The sequence below is a fragment of the Mustela nivalis genome, assembly GCF_964662115.1.
Source record: "Mustela nivalis genome assembly, chromosome: 8".
Classification (NCBI taxonomy): domain Eukaryota; kingdom Metazoa; phylum Chordata; class Mammalia; order Carnivora; family Mustelidae; genus Mustela; species Mustela nivalis.
In genome coordinates this window covers 28,570,270-28,592,177 of record NC_139027.1, presented here as the reverse complement: position 1 = coordinate 28,592,177, position 21,908 = coordinate 28,570,270, and the positions used below count along the sequence as shown (strand labels likewise).

Below are 21,908 nucleotides of genomic sequence, written 5' to 3'. Positions count from 1 at the left end.
CATTGAATGTGTAGATTGCTCTAGGTGGCATAAGACATTTTCACAATATTGGTTTCTCCAATCCATGAGCATGAACATTTTTTCATTTCTTTGTGTCCTCCTCAATATCTTTCATGAGTTTTCTATAGTTTTCTGAGTACAGATCCTTTGCCCCTTTGGTTAGACTTATTCTTTGGTATCTTATGGTTTTGGGGGCAATTGTAAATGGGATTTAATCCTTAATTTCTCTTTCTTCTCATTGCTGGTGTATAGAAATGCAACTGATTTTTGTGCATTGATTTTATACCCTGACTCTTTACTGAATTCTTGTGTGTTCTAGCAGTTTTGGGGTGGAGTCTTTTGGGTTGTTCACATACAGTATCCTATCATCTGCAGAGTGAGCGTTTGACTTTTTCTTTGCCTATTCAGATGACTTTTCTTTCTTTTTGTTGTCTGATTGCTGAGGCTAGGACTTCCAGTACTGTGTTGGTCAGCAGTGGTGATAATGGACATCCCTGCCATGTTCCTGACCTTAGGGGAAAACTTCTTTTTCCCCACAGAATGATATTCGTTGATGGATTTTATGATATTGAGGTATGTACCCTTTATCCCTACACTGTCAAGAAAGGACAAATGCTTTTATCAAATGCTTTTTCTGCATCTATTGGGAGGATCATATGGTTCTTGTCTTTTCTTTAATGTATTGTATCACATTGATTGATTTGTGGATGTTGAACTAAACTTGCAGCCCAGGAATAAATCCCACTTGGTTGTGGTGAATAATCCTTTTAATGTATTGTTGGATCCTATTGGCTAGTATTTTGGTGAGAAGGAAACATGCTTTCCATTACTTTTGTTTTTGCATGGTAAGTACTAAAATAACAGGGGAAGAAGGCAACTGTTCTCGGCACTGGAAGATTTAAAACTATTATATCTCATGATCATTGTAAATGAGATTACAAAATAGCTCACCTTAAGGTTGGGGCTTACTTTCTACTTGTTTCATTAAGATTTTTTTTTCACTAATCTCTGATAATTGAAGATCAGTTAGAATGAAACAAATTTCTCTGTAGTTTATAAATGAGGTTGATTTGTGATTGATCTTCTATACCCCACAACTGGTCTCCATTGAGAAAGAGGATTCTGAAGCTGGAATGCCTTAGGAAACATTAGAGCCAGTGCTGATTAAGGCTGTGGTGAGTGCTGGAAACTATGCAAAACTGGGAGTAAACCCATCTGTTCTGAGGAATTGTTTGTACTTTTCACAACTTTTCCCCATGAAAATCTAATTTATCTCAACCATCTTGTAAATGCCTCATTTAAAAAAAAAGGCATTAAGATATAATCAATGAAAGATAGGATTGCTTTGAATTCCTAGAGAATTATGCAATTGACTATCTCGGGTTCTTGTGGATATTAACTATTTTCTTGAAAATTTCCTTGCCTTTTTGTAACCTCTCAGAATACACTTCATCCCATTAAGCTTTACATTATTGTTTTGCTCTGTCCTTCTCTTCCAGTGAAGCTTCTGGAAAGTCTAAACTTTACTTTCATGTCTTTCCTTCCTTAAACTCCAGTAAGCTGGCTTTAGTTTATTCCGAAAGTTCTATTGAAAAGATCTCAAGATGTAATGGATATTTTACTGAATCTCTGTAGCATCTGGAATTGTTGGTTACTGAGCTCTGGAGCCAGATGGCCTAGGTTTGGTTTCAGCTTCCTGCTTACTGGCTACATGAATGTGGGCAGTCTACTCAACCATCCTGGCCTTTATTCTATGTGTCAAACTGGGGTAACACAAGGCTCTTGAAGTGTATCAAGACTACTGCCCTTACTACTAAACCTAGATTCCCATGCTGCTCTTGATTTCCTCTTGCAGGGGGACCCTGCTCCATCATCCTTTAAGTGATTCCCCAAGATCCTATCATTGGTTGGTGCTATTTTCCCTTCTTGGGTAATTTAATACAGAATCACTATTCTGATTATTCCAATGCAAAATCACTGGATGCTGTTAATTCCCAAATCTGTCTCCAGACATTTCCCCAAGTTTCAGGTTGAAATCATCCCTCATCCCTGTCATTATATACATTAGTTTAAGCTCTGTGCTTCTGATTCCAGTCTTTGTCCCTCCTTAAATTTATTGTCCTTTGGCCAATGATTTATATAGAATCCAGAGCTGACCATGTTGCATACCCTCATATACTGAGGTACATAAACCAGGTAAAAGTTACTCAGGAAGATGTGTACAGCCTCCTAGTAACCAGCCGCTACCACCTTTCCAACTTCTGCCCATTTCCATCTCATATGAGCAATACTGAACACTGCTACCCTAGGTCCCCGGCATAACTTTCATTTCTTATTATTTTAGGTGATGATTATCTGTTTCTGGGTCTGCACATTTTCCAAGGCAAGACTTTCTAACTTACCTTTGTATTTTTTTAATGTTTCCCCTCAAATTCCTGGGGAACATGTGAAAAAAATGTTTTACTCCAGTTCCATCCCAGTCTCTTCATTTACATTTAGTGGGAAGAAAAGGATATACTGGGTAAGTACTCATGCCAACAGCTGTGTTTATGCAACATCTTTACCAACATACTTTTACAGGTGACTAAAAGTACCTGAGGTAAATGAGTGAGTTCAAACACTGACATGCGTATCTGCTTTCATCAGGGGTTTGAACTGTGGGCATATGTTAATGTATCCAAATGTGGAAATGGAGCACTGAACAAAAAGAGCAGGAAAAAAAAAGACATTTTATACACAACATTAGGTGACCCTGTGATATATTTTTTAATTAAACCCAATGGCCCTATTAAAATTAATCAAATACCATTCAAAGTACTTAAGAGAGTTAAATGATATACATACATTCAAAAACTATTTTCAAAAGGATAGAATACAGGTAAATAATACTTCATATTCACTATTTCACCTACCAGGAAGGTAGGTAGGGCACTACCTAAAATAAAAAGAATACAAGTGATTTGAGAAGTGGGAAGACAGGTTAGGTATACATAGAAATGATTTCAAATGCTTTCCCTTAGCAAGAATTTATTTAATTCTTCTATGTCCAGCATAGTTGGACACTAGCTCAGTTTGGATCCAGATCAAGAAATCAAAATGACAGTGGCATCTCTCTGATAATTTTCATAGAGAATGCTGACATCCTGTTTTAGTTCCTGGTGTAGGGAAGAAGCAAAGCACTACCAACAGGCACGGTTTTTCTCAATCTGTCCAAGTAATAGCATTTTGAGATTTCAAACCTTAAAGGAGTTTTTTGTTTTGTTTTTCTTAAAGATTTTATTTATTTATCAGAGAGAGGGAGCGAACACAGGCAGACAGAATGGCAGGCAGAGGCAGAGGGAGAAACAGGCTCCCTGCTGAGTAAGGAGCCTGATGTGGGACTCGATCCCAGGATGCTGGTATCATGACCTGAGCCGAAGGCAGCTGCTTAACCAACTGAGCCACCCAAGCGTCCCCATTTTGAGATTTCATATACCAAAAATTCCCTCCTAAAATTTTTGTTTTCCTGTTTCTCCAAGAAATTCCCACATTCCCACTAAGTTCTTCCTTACTTCAAGTTAAAAAGTTAAGAATGTGTGTAAAATCAAGACACGTTCTACACAAAATGTTAAGAACTTTATTTTGATATAATAACAAACTAACTAGTGGTTTGAAATCCTATCTGAGAACTTAATTTGTGTCAAAAGAGGAGAAACTAAGAGACAGTTCTCTTTTGGTATTATAATGGGGGGGGGTGGATTCTAGTTTGAAACAGTAAATGAAATGCAAATTTGAGCCATCATGGAGAAATGTATAATTTGCTTGCTTGTATGTGCAAATTTGAAAAGCAATCTATTAACCATGAAAATAAATCAATTATATTTGTCAAAAGAATGAAACATATTCATTAGCTATATTGTGGAGTCTTTGGTTACAAAACAGATTAAAGCAAAAGCTAAGGAAAATGTGAATACATTCTAAGATATGAAATCTTGACAATTTTATCTGTAATAGGAAACTCCTATACATACTAAACATATTTAACAGCATGGAGATTAATACAACTTTCAAGACAGACCTTAAAATCTTTAATGATAAGAAAAAGTATTTTAAATTTTCTTCGTTTGAACATTTTAGAATGGTGAAAGCTAGCCAAAAAAATCTAATATACAAGTAAAATTAACAAAATGATCGAGGCAGGCTTTCAAAGTGGTTTTTAGGTACCAAAAGAATGTGCTTATCTCAATAGCAAATAGAATATTGCTATTCTAATGTAAGACATGACTTGATTCTTTACTCTAAAAGGCCTAAATTAGTAGGAAAAGGAAATACTATTTCTGTTTTTACAAATATATTTTTAATTCACTTCCTTTTAAGAGAAATGTCCCTCATTCTTAGGAAAAAGGGAGAAACAAAACCAAAAACATGCTGAAAGATTAGGGTCATTAATTTAGCTTTGCCTAATACATTGTGTAACAACAGCTACACCCAGTGGCCAGAAATGAGTAGTGACGTTTTGTAGCTATAATGTTATGGTAAAAGGTAAATTTAGAAACAGGGATTTTTCAATTTATTTACTGTTGTAGGGTAAGGGTTATTTTTCATTACAAATTGTTTTAAAGAAACACTCAAGAATTTGGGGGGGGCAGATGCCTTGGCTCATAAGCTTGAAACAAGCTTGAAACATGAATTCAGTTTTTAGAAGTAGCTAAAATAAAACTCAAACCAGAGAGAGAACATACAGATACTTTATTGCTCACCTTTCACACAAAGCACACCTCCAGCCATTTTCTTTCACAGCTTGACAATGTTTATGTATACAAAAACCCAGCAAGAAGCTTCATGTCGATTTCAGTAAAGGAGAATGTAAAACATCAACTCAGCCAGGCTTTTGTTTTCTGCAGCAATAATAAAGGGCCTCCTGCACTAAGCAAAAATCTGTCCTCTTACTTGGTAGTGCATTTCTTCCATTACAAAAAAAGTCTCCTGCCCAAGGCAAACTAACTTGTGTTTGTTGAGCCAGTGGTATTAACTCGTGCATAAAACAAATTTCAGTTTGCTGTTTCTTCTAACAGATTTCAAGTAAAAATAAAGTTTAAGGAGGAACTTGTTTTGAATGGATGCAGGTCAGTCTGAATTGCTATACTATATAAATGCCTACATGTACTATAGGTTCACAACTTAGTTTTTGCTTTTATAATCTTTACGGATTTTGGCCATGTTCAAGGTTTTCAGAATTGAGCATATGGTACAGTATTCCATCAAAAGGATAAGGCTACTGAATGTGCTATCTGCAGAAGAGCTCATTTAATAGGAACTGACTTAAGAGTCTATCATGAAGCAAATGTGGCATAACCTCTCTGAATAAAAAGCCAATCAGGGCAGAACTGTGCTTGGAAAATAGGTGTTAGAATACTTTCAGGAAAACACATACAAATGGACTGTTAATATGAGGAAGGTTTCCTAGTTGAAAATCTAAAAAAATCTAGGAGAATCCTCATTTCCAAAAAACCGCTTTTTGAAAACTACTTATTCAAGTAATTTCTTCCCCAAAAAGTATGCATGTTCTGACTGTGGAATTAGTCTACTGGTCAGTTAAAGGCAATTTTAATTACCTTTTAAAAAATTCTTTATATAAAGGAGATGTTGTACGTGTTTCTCAAACTTCATTATGTAAGTCCTTTAAAAAAAAAACAAAAACAACAAGCCCACAAACAAACCCAACTGAACCGAATGAAGACCTACAAATACTTATCCCAAGCAGGAATCTGCCTGCCACCTGTGGTCTCTCATTAATTCAAAATTGATGCTGGACTCAGGATTCTGAAACTAAGTTTCTATTACGTGAGCTCTAGCAAAAGTATAAGGTTTTGTAGCCTCAACTAGTATAATGTCTTCCCTGTCCAAATCCAGAATGATTATACTGATAACCTCCATGCTGGAAGTGCTGTTCAAATTGTCCCCCCTGGTGATAATTCTGGCTCCCCCTTCCCCCCCAACCTCCTCCCTGGCCTCCACGTCCACCTCGGCCTCCGCGACCCCCTCTCCCTCCACGACCACTGCCTCGATCATTATGGTGCCCACCATCTTGGTATCTATTGTCCTGCTGATATCCACCACCCTGGTATCCACTTCCTGTATATGTTGATGTTTGGAAGCCACCATAACCGCCGCCTTGATAGCTACCACTGTGGCTACCACCATGATAGCCACCTGGCTGGAAACCCGAATCCCGATAACCACCATCTTGGTAGCCACCTCCTCCTCCACTCCCTCCATCTGTCCAGCCTCCTTGATGCTTATTTCCTCTTCCTCCCCCTCGGCTACCATGGTCGTAGCCACCACGTCCACCTCTCCCTCCTCCTTGTTCATGACCTCCTCGTCCTCCGTATGAGGAATGTTCATAACCACCTCTCCCTCCTCCTCGGCCTCCTGCTTGCTGCTGGGGCCCATCTTGCCTTTTCTGCCATGGTGGCATCTCTGGAGGTGGAGGTTCAATTTCATTGGGTCTACCTCCTCTGTCAGGCACCCTGCCCATCAACACCTATGGGATAAGAAAGCTATTTTAAACTACTGTATTTTATAAATAGAAATGAATGTATCTGAAAGAAAATTAAAGGTACTTCAATCACCTTATTGATGGCACAGGCAGTTTTTTCTCTTATAGAGCCACTGCTTGTCCTTAAAATCTTCGACAAGTCTTGTCTTGCAGCCAAAAGGTGGGCAACAGAAATAGTACTTTTAGGAGACAAAACTGAACGTTTTGGCTGATAAACCTTTGCTAATTTTTCTGTCTGACTCTGTTGAAACAAAGTGTTCAAAGACAAAAGTCAATTTTCAAAATGACAACACTGATTTTTTTTTTTTTTAGTTTAAGAGAATGAGAGCTAGAGAGAGAAAGGGCATTCTTTCTTTTCTTTTTTAAAGATTTTATTTGAGAGAGAGAGAGAGAGAGAATGAGAGGAGAGATGTCAGAGAGAGAAGCAGACTCCCTGCTGAGCAGGCAGCCTGATGTGGGACTGGATCCCAGGACTCCAGGATCATGACCTGAACCAAAGGCAGTTGCTTAACCAATTGAGCCACCCAGGCACCCAAGAGAGCGGACATTCTTACAGAGGGAGAGACAGAGGGAGAGAAGCAGACTCCCCACTGAGCAGGGAGCCCAGTATTGGGCTCAATCCCAGGACCCCGGGATCACGACCCAAGCTGAAGGCAGACGCTTCATCAATGGAGCCACCCAGGTGCCCCAGAAACACTGATATTAAATAAGCTAAAGACTTCCAAAATGTCTGATAATAATAGTTATTAGGCTTAAGATGGGAGGATAAAAGTTATACTCACCAGTGTTCCTACCTAGTCAAGAAATACTGTAAGACACAGCTGTTAAGAACCACAGTATTACTGCCTCACTCTCTGCACATTATCAAGTAGACAGTTTTTTAGCTAAGAGGTGCAGTCTGTTGTTTTTGAATGATTATTTCTATCAAAGATAACATAGGAAAGGACAGCTGTTTCCTACACGACCGCCACAGGAGAGAACAATTTGCTACTGACTAGCTGTGAGATCTCAGACAAAGCCTCCCATTTACTGGTCTCCAGTTGTTTTTTGTTTTGTTTTGTTTTGGTTTTTTAGTTGCAAAATGAGGGGAGTTAAGAATGATCTTTGACGCCCTTTTCCAACAAATACCCTCCAACAATTTTGCAGCCAAACAGGGCTGTACCAAGGTTTAAAGATTTTAGGCGAAAATAATATATTTAGGAGAACTACATAGGGCACTTGGGTGGCTCAGGCTCAGTTGGTTGGGTGACTGCCTTTGGCTCAGGTCATGTCTCCAGAGTACCGGGTTCGAGTCCCACATGGGGCTCCCAGCTCTGCAGGGAGTCTGGTTCTCCCTCTGACCTCCCCTATCAAGCTCTCTCTCCCTCTTAAAAAAAATAAAATCTTAAAAAACAAAAAGACTACATAAAAAATTTTTTTGGAGTCAACTAAAAAAATAATCTGTTTTCAAACATGAATGCACTATTATGGGAACATATAATACACAAATGGACCAACCTCCCCATAAATTCAAGGATTAATTCCATTTCAGGGTCCTAAGGATGTGAAGTCATTTGTACCAATTACTTTCTGCTCACTGATCATACAGTAGATACTTAATAAATACCCATTGAATGACCAAGATCTTTACCTGGATTATCTCATTTAGTCTGAAGTAAAACTGAAGTCTTACTAGATTCTCCAATTCTCTATAAATATTTAGTAATGTCTGGTCTTGCTAAATCCAGTATTTCTAATTATAATTAGCAAATGAAACTGTTATTTTTAAGTATAATAAATGAGAAATATAAAAATTGTTTTAGTGGAAAAAAATTATTTTAGTGATATTTAGTCTTTTAGTGATTTTTAAATACTCTCTGTTTCTCTTACAAGTAAGTCCTCCCAGTAGGGTCTAAAAGATATCATTTTGTTAAAAAATATTAAAAAGCTGAAAAATAATGTTTTCATTATTCCTGGAAGGCTGAAAGAATTGCTACGCAACAACTCACTGAAGAAAACTTCCTGTGTGTCTCATGCATTTCTCTTTAGTCTTCACTGTACCTAACCTGTGCTATGAATGTTGAAGTCTCATGTCTATAAATATTCTGCTCTTTTAAAATATTTACTATGGGGTGCTGGGTGGCTCAGTGGGCTAAGCAGAAGCCTTTGGTTCAAGTCATGAACTGAGGGTACCGGGGATGGAGCAGTAAATCATCAGGCTCCCCATTCAGAGGGAGTCGGCTTCACCCCTCCTTCTGCCCCTCCCCCCAGCTTGTGTACTCTCTCTCAAATATAAATAAATAAATAAGTAAGTAAGTAAATAAAATATTTAATATGTACCTTAGCTCTATCAGACCAGCCAAAAGACTGGACAGTGACATCCAAACGTTTTATTAGCAGCTTTCTCCGAACTTCATATTCATTGGCTATGGCTTGGTTAATTGCTTCTATCTTTTCCTAAAAAGGAAATTTGAAAGACCAGTTAGAATTTAAATGTGCCTGACACACTGTTCCAAAAAGGCAGAGACCGTGTCTCTTTTATTCATAACTGATTCCCCAGCACTTAACACAAAACAAATTACTTAATATACTACTAAAAGTTATTATAAATTCATTAAATAATAGGCTAAATAATGCCTCAAAACATAATAAAGATTAAGTATGAATTCTTATTTAGCCTTCCCATAATTTGCTGTGTGAAGTTGAGCCCAATGACGGTTTTGGCTTGAAGGCAACCCATTTGGCAATTAAAAACATACTGAACTTCAATTTATTTGGACCAGCTATGTGAAATATTTACAAATTATGAGGTAAGTATTTCTAACCTTCCACAAATGAAATTATTCTGAATAAATCTTCAGATTCACCAAAATGGAGTCTAAGAATGTCCACCTAGGAAGCTACATATTGGAAAACATAACCTCAACAGCACAAACTGTGTCAGCATCATGAGATAGGTAAGTGGTTCTTCACCAAGAGTACTCAAGATGACTGCTACTCACCCAGTGGGCTGGTCCCATTGGCTTCTTCAATAAAGGCTTTCCCACATGGTTAGGTGGAACTTTTGCTAATGTCTCCTTTAACTGACACAAACACATAAATGAATGAATAAACAAATCTAAAAGTACAACATATCCTCCTCATCTTCCCAATTCCCATCATATCTTGCCATCAAAAGAAGATTCCTGACAGAGGCAAAGGTGGAGGATGTTTTGAAATGTACAGGACCCACACGATAAAGACACTCACTTGTCCCACTCCTCACGTGCCTAAGGAAGCATGATTCCTTCACTGTACCTAGAACAGTGCCTGACAACAGTAGGCACTCAATGTGTATTTGTTGAATAGATGAATGAACACACAGAAAGATATGGACTATGGATACAGTGCTGCTCCCCTGTAGAGTTCAGCCAAATTTGTGCATCATGGTGTCCATCTACCCCACAATGCAAATGTACCAATTCTTGGAGTCCAGCAGATATGCATACAGAGAGTAACTCTGCTATAATAAATATCATTCTTACAGTCATTAATTTATTAAAGTTGCTTAGTCCTAGTAAATTATATTTAAAAAACCTCTTAACTATTAATGTGTGGCATAAAAATAATTCTGACTTATTTTCACATACTAGATTATGTTAGTAGTCAATAAACTTAGTTTGCCAATTGAAACATAAGATTCAAATGACTGGATTAAAAACCAACAACATTTACATCCCTTTCTGTCCAGTCAATGAAAGGAGGGTGGTAACATTTAATGATCGAGAACTTAAAAATTGCGTCAAAGTTCAATGATAAGATTTTAAAAAGGACTTAAGTCTTCATTCTTTTTACATTATACCTAGTTTATTTCAGCTTATAAATCAAAGTGTAAATTTTCCTGTTTGAAAAAGAAACATGCTAACAAGTTAAAAAAAAATAGCAAAATACTAATTTCTCTTTAAGGTATTGAGGATTTAAAACCCAAAACTCATTTAGTACAATGAATAATATGCACATTAGGTTCCCATTAAGAGAAATTAACTTGCTTCATTTCAAACAAATGTAGGACTATGCCTTTAATACACTACAATCTGGTACTAAAGGTCTTACTTTTTTTTCAATCCCGCTGAAGAATTGGAACATAGTTATATTGGCTGGAGGTTTGGACATTCCTAGAGCAATACATATGCCTTTCAACTCTTGAAAGACCTCACTACCGCCTCCTTCTTGAGCTTTTTTTGGAGGAGTATTCACACAGAGCATTCTGGCAGCTTCTAGTTCTGAGATGAGGTATGCTGAAGTAAACAAAATAAGATTTCAAAATGAGATACAGCTACAGTTAATAATCATAAGTCTGGAGTCACAACTCTATAGACCTAATGATATGTAACTTTTAAAGCTGCAAGAATGGATAAAAACAAGAAAAGAAAACCATTTTTACCTGCAAATGACATAACATATAAACTGGTTCTGTAATTCAGGTATTTAATCCATATATGTTTAAAGGGTAATTTATAAATAAGTGATTCTTCTTCGAAACCAAAGTATCAAGGTAGATCACATCTAAAAATCTGGATTCTTATAACCCACTATTTAGGAACTCCAGAACAGGGGTTGGCATCTGTTAACAAATCTGCAAAAGGTGGAAGGTAGCCAACTTCAGCAACAGTTGGAACCGGCTTTTATTATTTACTTCTCACCACTGACATGCACCAGTGATACAACTCTCTTGTTCTCTTACCTTCCAATACTTAGGCAGTCTGTTCAGAACTGGCATAAAATATTTACAAGTGGTCAAACTTAACTTACAAAAGGGGGAAGACATGAAACTCCCCAAAGCTCCTTTCTCATGGCTTCCAGTAGCTTAATGCCACCCTCTCTGTTTAAAGAAAACTTTCTTTCATCTATAAAACCCTCTTCTCGGTATTCCCTTTCTTCCTACCTTCCTCACTCTCCCCCAACTCCCGAAAAATAGTATCAACAAAACTTTCTAATCTTTTCTTAACAGAAAATATCAATGGTATCAATATCATCCCCTTGTGTGTTGATTTCAGCCAGGCATAATGGACAGCTGCAATCTGCTTCAGGTAATTGAGGGTATAAATATCCAATCTTATTCCTTTAACTTTTAAACTTTTATGAAAGGACATTTAAATTTTTATGAAAGATCTTTTATGAAAGATGGGATCTCAGGATTTCAGGTTATGTGACAAAGTGAGAACCTTCTGATAACATTAGAATGATAGCTTTGGAAAAAATATTTTCTGGGCTCTTAAGTCCTATTAAAAGTTCAAAAGAATGATCAGCTTGAGTATCTCATTTCCTACACCTAAGATGTAATGCTAGAACAATAAATACAGCTAAGTTTCTGCAAAGGTCACTCTAAATGGCTTTGATAAAATCTTAGTGTGTTCTGTTACAGCAAACTGTAGGAGTTAAAAGATCAAAAAAGTAAAACACTACTGTCATGAAAATAACCACACTTTTCCTAAGTAAGATATTACTGGAACATTACCACACTCGTTTCCATAATCTCTATGACTAGTACATGCTACAATAGTGGAAGTTAAGCAGTTGTGACAAAGACCCTATGGCTCACAAAGCTGAAAATATTTACTGTCCCAACCTTTAAAGTAAAAGTTTGCCAACCCTTGTTCTAGAAAATCATATGATTTAATAAACTGATTCTCTAAATTTGGGACATTAACTCAGGCATCCACAAAATTAGTTCACCAATACAATACAATTACCATCAAAAAACATTATCTGTTACTGATGTGTTCAAAGTACCAGGAAGGGCACTGGAGATATAATATAAAGCAAACAAAACAGATGATCTCTACTGACAATCTAGTTAGGAATAAAGAATATACGCATTCGCGATGAGGAATTCTTCATCTATTAGGAACTCAGATTATCGGACTTTTTTTTTTTTTTTTAAACCTAAGGGAAATAATCTGACAACCAGAGAGGCAATAAATAGCCAAAACTTCTTCACCAGACACAAGAGTTTTTTAGCCACCCATTCAAAGACTAATCTATTTTACTGACAATTCAATGAGATTGGTTATTTTCCCCCTTGGACCAGCATACTAAAAAACTCAAATCAGTAAGGTAAAGGGTGCTGGAGAAATAAGTGAAATTATAGCACCAAAAGATAACAACTGAACTTGGAAAGATGAGAAATATTTATACAGAGAAAATAAGAGAATGAGCACATAAATACTAGCACGACAGAGAATACAAACTGAGGGAAACATTTTAAAAGGGAAACAGCCAAAAGCAAAGAAAAGGAGGAGTGAATAGTGTACGTGTCCATGAATTCCAAGAGCAGCATAACCTTTAGTTGGTTTTAGTCATTCAGTTGAGAAGCAAATAGTTGTGTATTACTGAAGAGCTTCTGAAGTGATAAATTATTAAAGTCTGTAAGTTGTAACCCCAAATCCAAAATAATATTCAGGGCAGTCTTTTTATTTAACAGGAAGGAGTCAAAGGCATTTTATAATGATTTATATTCAAAGTGGTTTTTGTAAGTCAGAACACTAAATAAGGCCAAACTCTGAGCTCCTTGAAAGAATTAGTTATTCACGGTCATTAGCAAGTTTTCCATGAAGTTCTTATCTTCCTATGTAAGATAACATATCCTGAGTGCCAAATGTTAGGTTTTGGTAAGCAGTGTTACAAAGGAAGAATGAGTGAGTACACTGTGGCTGAGCCAGTGACAGAAATCACACAATCTGAAGGATACTGAATGCATGCGTAACAACATGCAGCAATATCAGTATTTAAAGTAGTATCTAACCTATGTATCCACCTCCCGTCCTCCACAATGATTCAACAAAGGGGAAATTATGTGAAGTGACTCTGGAATAACTCGGTGCCTTGGTATAATGGCAATGAATACATTTTCTTTTTTTTTTTTTCAAAAACTGAACCTTCAATATGGGAGCTGTCTCGTTTTCCCAAAACCAGTACAGTTGGAAAGACAGTATTTTAAAAATCCTCTGTACTGTGTTTGTCATATAAGAACTATAATATTCAAAGCTTATTCTGAATGTGTCTCAGACTGCTATAAAAATTCTGAGTTAAGACTATTGGTTGTGGTTGCTGGAGAGTTCATTTAAGGCAATAAAATTTGTGAGTTTACTTACTGTTTTTTGGGGTGAAGAAAGAAATAGTAGTTAGTATATAAAAAACATGGAAGGAAAGAATTTTCATAACAATTTACTTCCCAGAATGATCAGTAAGCACAGGAACAATTCGAATACTATTCTAGAAAATTTTACACTGTAATTTGATATATTTACAAACAAAACCAAAACCTCCAAACAATTACCCAACCACAAAGAAATATCCACAATATAAAACACTTTAATTTTACTAAAAAATCTTCACCATTCCCACACTACCTTCCTAGTCTATTTTAAAATGTGTTTCCAGTCTAGAATGCTAAGGTTTAGTGATCACACACTTGAACCCGTGGCACTAACTTTCGTCATATTAGGTGACGCACAATAGTACCAGCAAAGTTAAATGATAGAGGAGTAGAAATTATGAAACAATGCTGCTACCAGTGCAGAGGCCCTCCACTAGCCTCTAAGTTAGAAATGTAATAGTTTTTTTTAAGAAGCATTCTGAAATAAATCCATAATGAAATAGTGTAACAGTCAGTTTATTAGTCAAAGAAAACATGAATATAAAAATAATAGCTACATTCTAGTAGCCATGAACTTACTGAGCAAAAGGAGGCAGTTCTTCTGAACGAGAAGGCGCTTGGTCACATCCCCAGATGTCAGTGATAGATATGGACAGTTCATCTCCCCTAGTAGCCCACTCACCTCAAGCTGGAATTCTTCAGCTTCACTTGGGCCTTTTAAAAATTAAAAGAACTTTAATAAAAATGACTTTTTCCCATTAGCATAAAAGTTATATACAAATGGAGAGTTCTAATAGTATTTTCCTAGCACAAGTTACTTTACTAATTCATCCTTTCTCACACCACTGCCAATTTTCTTAAGACGTTTTCATTACAGGGGCGCCTGGGTGGCTCAGTGGGTTAAAGCCTCTGCCTTCAGCTCAGGTCATGATCTCAGGGTCCTGGGATCACACCCCACCTTGGGCTCTCTGCTCAGTGGTGAGCCTGCTTCCTCCTTTCTCTCTGCCTACTTGTGATCTCTGTCAAATAAATAAATAAAATCTTTTAAAAAAAAGTTTTCATTACCTAAGTCCCTTATTTGAGAATCTTTAATTATTTCCTAATTTCTACCCCATCTAATCCAATAATTTGTTTGCCTTCAAAGATTTCTTCATAACTTCTATGCTTTACCTTCCCACGCCCATTGCTGTAGTAGTACCTATGACATGTATGTACTAGTTACCTTTTATCTCCATACATATTCTATTTGTGCCAGGTCAGTCTCCTCACTGTCCCAAGAACAGTGTTATTTCTACTTCTGTGCCTTCATTTAAGTTATTCCCTGTGGCTGATATACCCTCTACTTTCCCTTCACCTATCAAATCCCACCTCCCCATTAAAGCCCATTGGCTCCTTGACAAGACCTTCCCCAAGTCCTGTTATACTCACTCATTTCCTCCCCCTGTGAGCTGCAAAGTTAGATTACTGTACTAATCTCCAGTTTCATTTGTGCCTAATATTCCCACTGAGATTAAAGTTAGCAAACATGACTTGTAGTTCTATATTCCCAAACATGTTAAGTAGAGAGTTCATTTTGTGAACCAAGAAGAAACAACGCTCCTTCTCCCTTACTTTCTGATGGTTCTCTATCACGCAAGGGCAAAAATTAACTTGACCTGGGTTCATTTTCTTTTCTTTTTTCTTTTTTTTTTTTAATTTTATTTATTTGCAAGAGAGAGCACACAGTAGAGAGAGCAACTGTGAGCAGGAGGGAGAGGGAGAGAGGGAGCAGCAGACTCCCTGCTGAGCAGGGAGCCTGATGCAGGACTTGATCCCAGGACCCTGGGATCATGACCTGAGCCAAAGGCATTTAATTGACTGAGCCAACCAGGTTCTGTGGGTGCATTTTCTCATCTGTAAAATGGGAAGGCTCTATTATCAATGTTTTGCAAGCTGTTCTGTGAACTCAAATTCCACAGAACTCCTTTAGAAACAGCTGTGGAGGATGAGGAGTGTTGTGTAAGAAGCACTCCCTCTTAACTTCAACTAAACCGGTACACCGTTACCTGTTTTGTATGCTGGCGTCTACGTTTTTGTTTGAACAAAGGGGTTCCAGGTTACAAATAGTTGTCATCTATTGAAGGTGTTTTCCCAAGTCCCTACAATCTCATAAATGTTAGGTCAAGAGGCAGCGTTAAAGAGTACTGGCTCCCAAACTTGACTGCTGGGGTTGAATTCTGGCGGTATCACGTACTAGTTGTGTGACCTCAGGCAGTGAGTTGTGTGTATCATGTACTAGTTGTGTGACCTCAGACAGTTTAACCTAGCTGTGCTTCCTTTTTTAACATATAAAAGAGTAATAAAACCAGGGCACCTGGGTGGCTCAGTGGGTTAAGCCTCTGCCTTCAGCTCAAGTCATGGTCTCAGGGTCCTGGGATCAAGTCCCACATTTTGGGCTATGTGCTCAACAGGGAACCTGCTACCTGCTTCTCTTTCTCTGCCCTCCCTCTTTACCGACTTGTGATCTCTTATCTGTCAAATAAATAAGTTAGTTCTTTAAAAAAAAAAAGTAATAAAACCTGCTTCAGGTTTTAAATGACTTAACAAATGGAAACTGCTAACAACATATTGTTCAATAAATGTAAGCTGCTGCCATCATTACTGTTACCTGATAGTGTCCTTAGTAATCGGAACTGGCTGCAACTAACATGAGCACATTAAATATCCTGAATATGCAAGAAAGTGAGCTCTTCAAAATGGGATTCTGGGGGCACCTGGGTGGCTCAGAGGGTTAAGCCTCTGCCTTCGGGTCAGGTCATGATCTCAGGGTCCTGGGATCGAGCCCTGCATCAGGCTCTCTGCTCAGAAAGGGAGCCTGCTTCCCCCTCCCCCTCTGCCTGCCTCTCTGCCTGCTTGTGATCTCTGTCTCTCTCTGTCAAATAAGTAAATATTTACAAAAAAAAAAAAATGGGATTCTGTGCGGGGAGGGGGGGGGATTATGTGTATAGTTCTCCATGAGGGGAAGTTAACAAGAGAGCATTTTTCTTTGTCTCCTATTGTAGGTTTACCTACAGTAGGAGGAAACCAGATGGTCAAGTGTTGGGTTCCAAGCTTTTGTCTCTTTTGCAGAGTCAACAAACTAGTGCTAATACAATAACAAAATTGGCAAATATAAAACAGCTCTCAATGCCTTATGAGATTTATCTCATAAATCTGACAGAGCTGCATCTGGTTGTGACAGACCTGACAATACATTCCCAACTTCTTAAGAAAGTGTTCTTTCTCCCCATATATAACAGGATTATAATGCATTTATTTTACATGCTATATGTACCTTTGGAATCTAAGAAAAACATCCCAATTTCCAGTTCTAGCCACTGGTTTAAGAACTAACAAGCCAGGGTGCCTGGGTAGCTCATTGGGTTAAAGTCTCTGCCTTCTGTTCAGGTCATGATCTCGGGGGGCTCTCTGCTCAGCATGAAGCCTACTTCCCCCTCTCCCTGTGCCTGCCTCTCTGCCCACTTGTGATCTCTGTCAAATAAATAAATAAAAATCTTAAAAAAAATAAATCTAACTAACAAGCCATGTTTCACAAAGAATGGAAAGTTCATATATGCTATACTTGTCTCCCATTTCTATATATCTTAGTAATGTGGTCTTTTCAACCACTACAATGTTTTAGTACTTGCCCAACTATAATCTGTTTTCTCAACTTCCAAAATCACTTTATCTCTGAAAATAATGGAGGAAGAAAGTATTTGGGTTTCTTCATAAATCTTTTTTTTTAATTCACAAAAACTTAAAAACTTCAGGTTTAGTACTAAAATGTTCAACTGACAATACCCCAATTTTACTTTATATTTTGTATCTAACACTGAATGTTTACTTACTGTTAGTTGCTTGCACATTTTCCTCTAATTTACAGAATACTCTTAATTCAGACACCAGCCAAGCACAGAGTTTGGTAAACTCGGGGGAACTGGCTCCAGCAGAGACTGCCTGAGATAGAGCGCCATCTTCCAACAATGGACCCTTGTAACTGGTGAATAAAAAATTATACTTCAGAAAATAAAAAAAACCACACCTAATATTTTATACAAACACTATGTACATATTATTTGTATGAATAAACAATCATTTCACAAGTTACGAGAACCACTTTGCAAACTTAAAAATGTAAATAAAATTTATAGAAAACTAAATCTAAAATTTAAATTTTAATCTAATAAAATCTATTAGAAAAATAAGTTACACAACTGCATTTCCACCCTTCAAAATATACATAAATATTTAAGAATCATATATACTACTAAATTATGTCAAGTTCTGTACATTATACTGAAAGCTCTTGCTATACAAAGATTTTCTTAACCGAATTGAATATTAAAACCCCAGTAACAAGTAACATACTGTAACATTAACAAGTGATTATACTATAGTTTACGATTTCAGAAATAAAATTTAAGTTACCTTTTCTAGAAATTTTTCCAGAAATCAATTAGGTTAGTTTTGTTTTGTTACTTTTTTTAAAAGCAAAAAACTTTCCAGTTAATCATTTATTTCCTTTTACCATATTTAATGACAGTTAAAGCTATTAAGACATACTAGTACCAGAGAAATGTCTGGATTAATTTAAAAGATTAGTAATTGCTGGCAAGTTGATATCTAGGTGAACTGGTGCATCTGAATCCTATTCCTTTGAAAATGATTCAAGCATAATTCTGAAGTATTATTAAATATCCAAACATTCATAAAAGACAATAGTGATAATGAATCACCTAGAATACATCTAGAACTAAAGATCCTGTCATTTTCAGGCTAATTAAAAAATATATATTTTCCAGAAGATTATTTTAACTTTTAAGTGAAATATTGATAAAAAGTTATTGAAGGTGAAACATTAAATATACTTAAGATGATTTGATGTTTGAAAGTATAGAGATGTTAGAGAAATGACAATACTTGATTCTTTTAAAATGCACCTATGTATTTATACACTGAATGGAATGGGAAAAAAATCTTACAAAAGAAATGAGATTATAGGGGCATCTGGGAGGCTCAGTGGGTTAAGCCTCTGCCTTCAGCTCAGGTCATGGTCTCAGGTTCCTGGGATGGAGCCCCTCATTGGGCTTCCTGTTCAGGAGGGAGCCTGCTTCCTCCCCTCTCTCTGCCTGCCTCTCTGCCTACTTGTCATCTCTCTCACTCTGTTCAATAAATAAAATCTTCAAGGGAAAAAAAAGTGAGATTATATATAGTCTGACATCTAGATTCAAACCACATATAATTAGACACTGTAATAAAGACACTAGGCCTAGAAATCTCTCCTTGTGTTACATATTTATAATTTGTTAGTTTATTCTATAAGTAGATACTGAATTCCCATGTGCCACATTAAAGACAAAAGATAGACATTTAAAATTCTAGTATTTCTCAGTGAATCCTTTAAAAGTACATGTCAATTAATTAAGCCTGAATTTTAATGAGTGAGTACCACCAAACTAAGTGGTTAGGCTTAAAATTTATAGCAAAGTTTTCAGAAAATCTGACGGTTTACCTTATAACCCATCTTGAGTATTTACTTGATTTACAATTACTATAGTAAACTTTTTTTTTTAAGATTTTGTTTATTGGGGCGCCTGCGCAGCTCAGTGGGCTAAAGCCTCTGCCTTTGGCTCAGGTCATGATCTTAGGGTCCTGGAATAGAGCCCCACCCACATCAGGCTCTCTACTTGGCGAGGGTCCTGCTTCCCTTCCTCTCTCTCTGCCTGCCTCTCTGCCTACTTGTGATCTCTCTGTCAAATTAATAAATAAAATCTCAAAAAAAAGATTTTGTTTATTTGACAGAGAGAAAGATCACAAATGGGCAGAGAGGCAGGTGGGGGTGGGGAGAAGTAGGGTCCCCCCCATGCAGGGCTGGATCCCAGGACCCTGAGATCATGACCTGAGCTGAAGGCAGTCTTTGTGCCCATATATGATCAGCCCAACACTGCCACAGAGCAGGTGTTCCTCAAGAAAATGTTTATTGAATGGATTTATATGTGAGCCAGCAATTTAGTCTGAGATGTCCACCAAAGAGACCATTTTGCTAAATGTGACTTTTACCTATGCTCTAATCAAAGAAATAAGTCCCCTAAAGTCTGGAATATTCATGAAAATTCAGAGCAAGTTCCAAAGAAAAGAACAATGGTAATTCACTTAAAGAAAAAAGATTTAAGGGTGCCTGGGTGGCTCAGTGGGTTAAAGCCTCTGCCTTCGGCTCAGGTCTTGATCCCAGGGTCCTGGGATCAAGCCCCGCATCAGGCTCTCTGCTCAGCAAGGAGCCTGCTTCCTCCTCTCTCTCTGCCTACTTGTGATCTCTCTGTCAAATAAATAAAATCTTTAAAAAAGAAAAAGAAAAGAAAAAAGATTTAAGCACTACCACTTCTTTTTCCAAAAACTTCCATCAGGACAGCAAATGACTTAATCAGCAGACGCTGAGAACCTGATGGTGTCCCTTCCTAAAGAAAGGTTCCCCCAAAGGTTTCCATGTCATGGAAAAACTTTTGCGGAGGGTTTTGATGAAGGACTTGTTACTTTATAAATATAGCTAGCTAAATCTATCTATCTATCTCTATATTTTGGGTACCATTTACCTGTAGACAAATATTTAATCACACAATTTGTTTCTGGAAACACACTTAGACCAAAAGTTTCTAAATTCTCATTTTTCATTTTTTTTTTTTTTAAAGGTTTTATTTATTTGACAAAGAGGGAGAGAGAACAGGAACACAAGCAGGGCGAGTGAGAGAAGGAAAGCAGGCCTCCTGCTGAGCAGGGAGCCCATGCAGGGCTCCATCCCAGGACCCTGGGATCACGACCCGAGCCAAAGGCAGACACTTAAGGACTGAGCCAACCAGGCGCCCCTAAATTCTCAAGTTTTAAAGAGAACACTAATCTCAGGGACCCAGTGAGGTAAAAAGCCCTATTTCCAGCTTCTAGGTACCGCATTATGGTTGGGTGATTGTCAGAATGGACGAAATGCACAACAAACATGTAGGGACTTGGTGGCTAAAGATGCCTCATAGAGTAAGGGCTAATGGTGGCTCGACGAAGTACTGTGTCACTGTTAAGGGAAACAGCCAGTGAATGGTTCCCATGAAGGTGGTGACAGGTGAGATGCCTAAGAGAGCTGGCTAGCGGAACAGAGGCAGACATGTGGCTCAGAGAAGCCCGAGTGCATGCAGAGATGACTGGGCAAAGGAGATTTTTTGGAGAGAAATGGGGTGGGGTAGCAAGACGGGCTCAAGAGAGGGGCAGGAAGTTTGGAGGACAACCAGGGAAAAAAGAGAATCAACTTCAGCAACCTCTGGAGTGAGGGGGTAGGGCAAGAAGATGGGGAGCAAGACGAGCAGCTCAGGGAGGGGGGTGGCAAGAACCCAGAGCCCAGACAATGACACGCATGACTGACAAACGCTGCGGGTTAACTCGGCTGCAGGGAGCACACAGCAGGCCTAGGGTCGTCGCTTTAGGAGGGCCCCGACCCGGCAGGGCTGACAGCGGACGTGGCATTGGGGTCCCAGAGCCGTAAGGAGGCGACAGTCAGGAGCCACCGGGTGCGGCGTGCAGAGGCAGGTGTCCCTGACTGGGGCGGAGGACGTGTTCCCGGGGGCCGGCAGTGTGAGGTTTAGGAGACCCGTACCCTGGCAGTCTTACCCTAGATCTTCCAACGACTCCAAGATGTCAGTCTCCATGAGGTCACACTCCATGCTACTGTGGTATTCAAATTTCCGAGTCGTCAGGGTCCCCTCTTCGCCGGCAACGCGTACACTCGCGCATGCGCTGCTTCCCCGGAACTTCCAAATCGACAGCTGGCGCCTCAACCGCTGCACTGCGCATGTCCCGAGCGTGCGCAAGAAACTCGGTCCCGCCTTCCGCCCCACCCCTGCCGGCTAAGGGGGTGCCGGGCGGTACCGTGTTACACATGCGTAGTACTGAATTGCGAAGCCGGCGGCCCGAAGAAGGGCAGGAGGACTGGCTGCGTGGCAGATGGGCGTGGGGACCCACACCGAGGGGGAGCGCTCTAACCTCTATTAATTGGGTGTACGCATGTGCGAATCTTGGGGCGAGGCGGGCGCGGACAGAGCTTGGGGTGAGGGGGTCTCAAGACGTGGTGGGTGTGGGCTGTGAAAACGGAGTCTCGGGATATCTGGGAGTCACCCGAGTGGGTCCCCGCCGCGTGCTGGCCTGTCTCGCCTGAGCTCTGGGTCGTGCAGAAAGGGAAAAGTCCAGTTTAAT

At 38.6% G+C, this 21,908-nt stretch overlaps 1 protein-coding gene across 3 annotated transcripts; it reads right to left on the bottom strand.

Annotated features, from left to right (window-relative positions):
* Nucleotides 1–4,713: 4,713 nt before the first annotated feature.
* Nucleotides 4,714–21,500, bottom strand: FAM98A (family with sequence similarity 98 member A). 3 transcript variants are annotated; one of them, XM_082745550.1, is made up of 8 exons: nucleotides 21,327–21,500; nucleotides 17,525–17,673; nucleotides 14,235–14,369; nucleotides 10,610–10,794; nucleotides 9,520–9,600; nucleotides 8,858–8,974; nucleotides 6,612–6,779; nucleotides 4,714–6,523 (listed from the first exon to the last, which is right to left on the bottom strand). In XM_082745550.1, the coding sequence occupies exons 1-8, from the start codon at nucleotides 21,377–21,379 to the stop codon at nucleotides 5,858–5,860; spliced, it is 1,554 nt and encodes a 517-aa protein (XP_082601676.1). In that variant the 5' UTR covers nucleotides 21,380–21,500; the 3' UTR covers nucleotides 4,714–5,857. The 3 variants fall into 3 exon arrangements, with proteins under 3 accessions (XP_082601676.1, XP_082601678.1, XP_082601677.1); XM_082745552.1 differs by lacking the exon at nucleotides 10,610–10,794 and having other exon boundaries at nucleotides 21,327–21,449; XM_082745551.1 differs by lacking the exon at nucleotides 17,525–17,673 and having other exon boundaries at nucleotides 21,327–21,418.
* Between the last annotated feature and the right edge of the window lie 408 nt (nucleotides 21,501–21,908).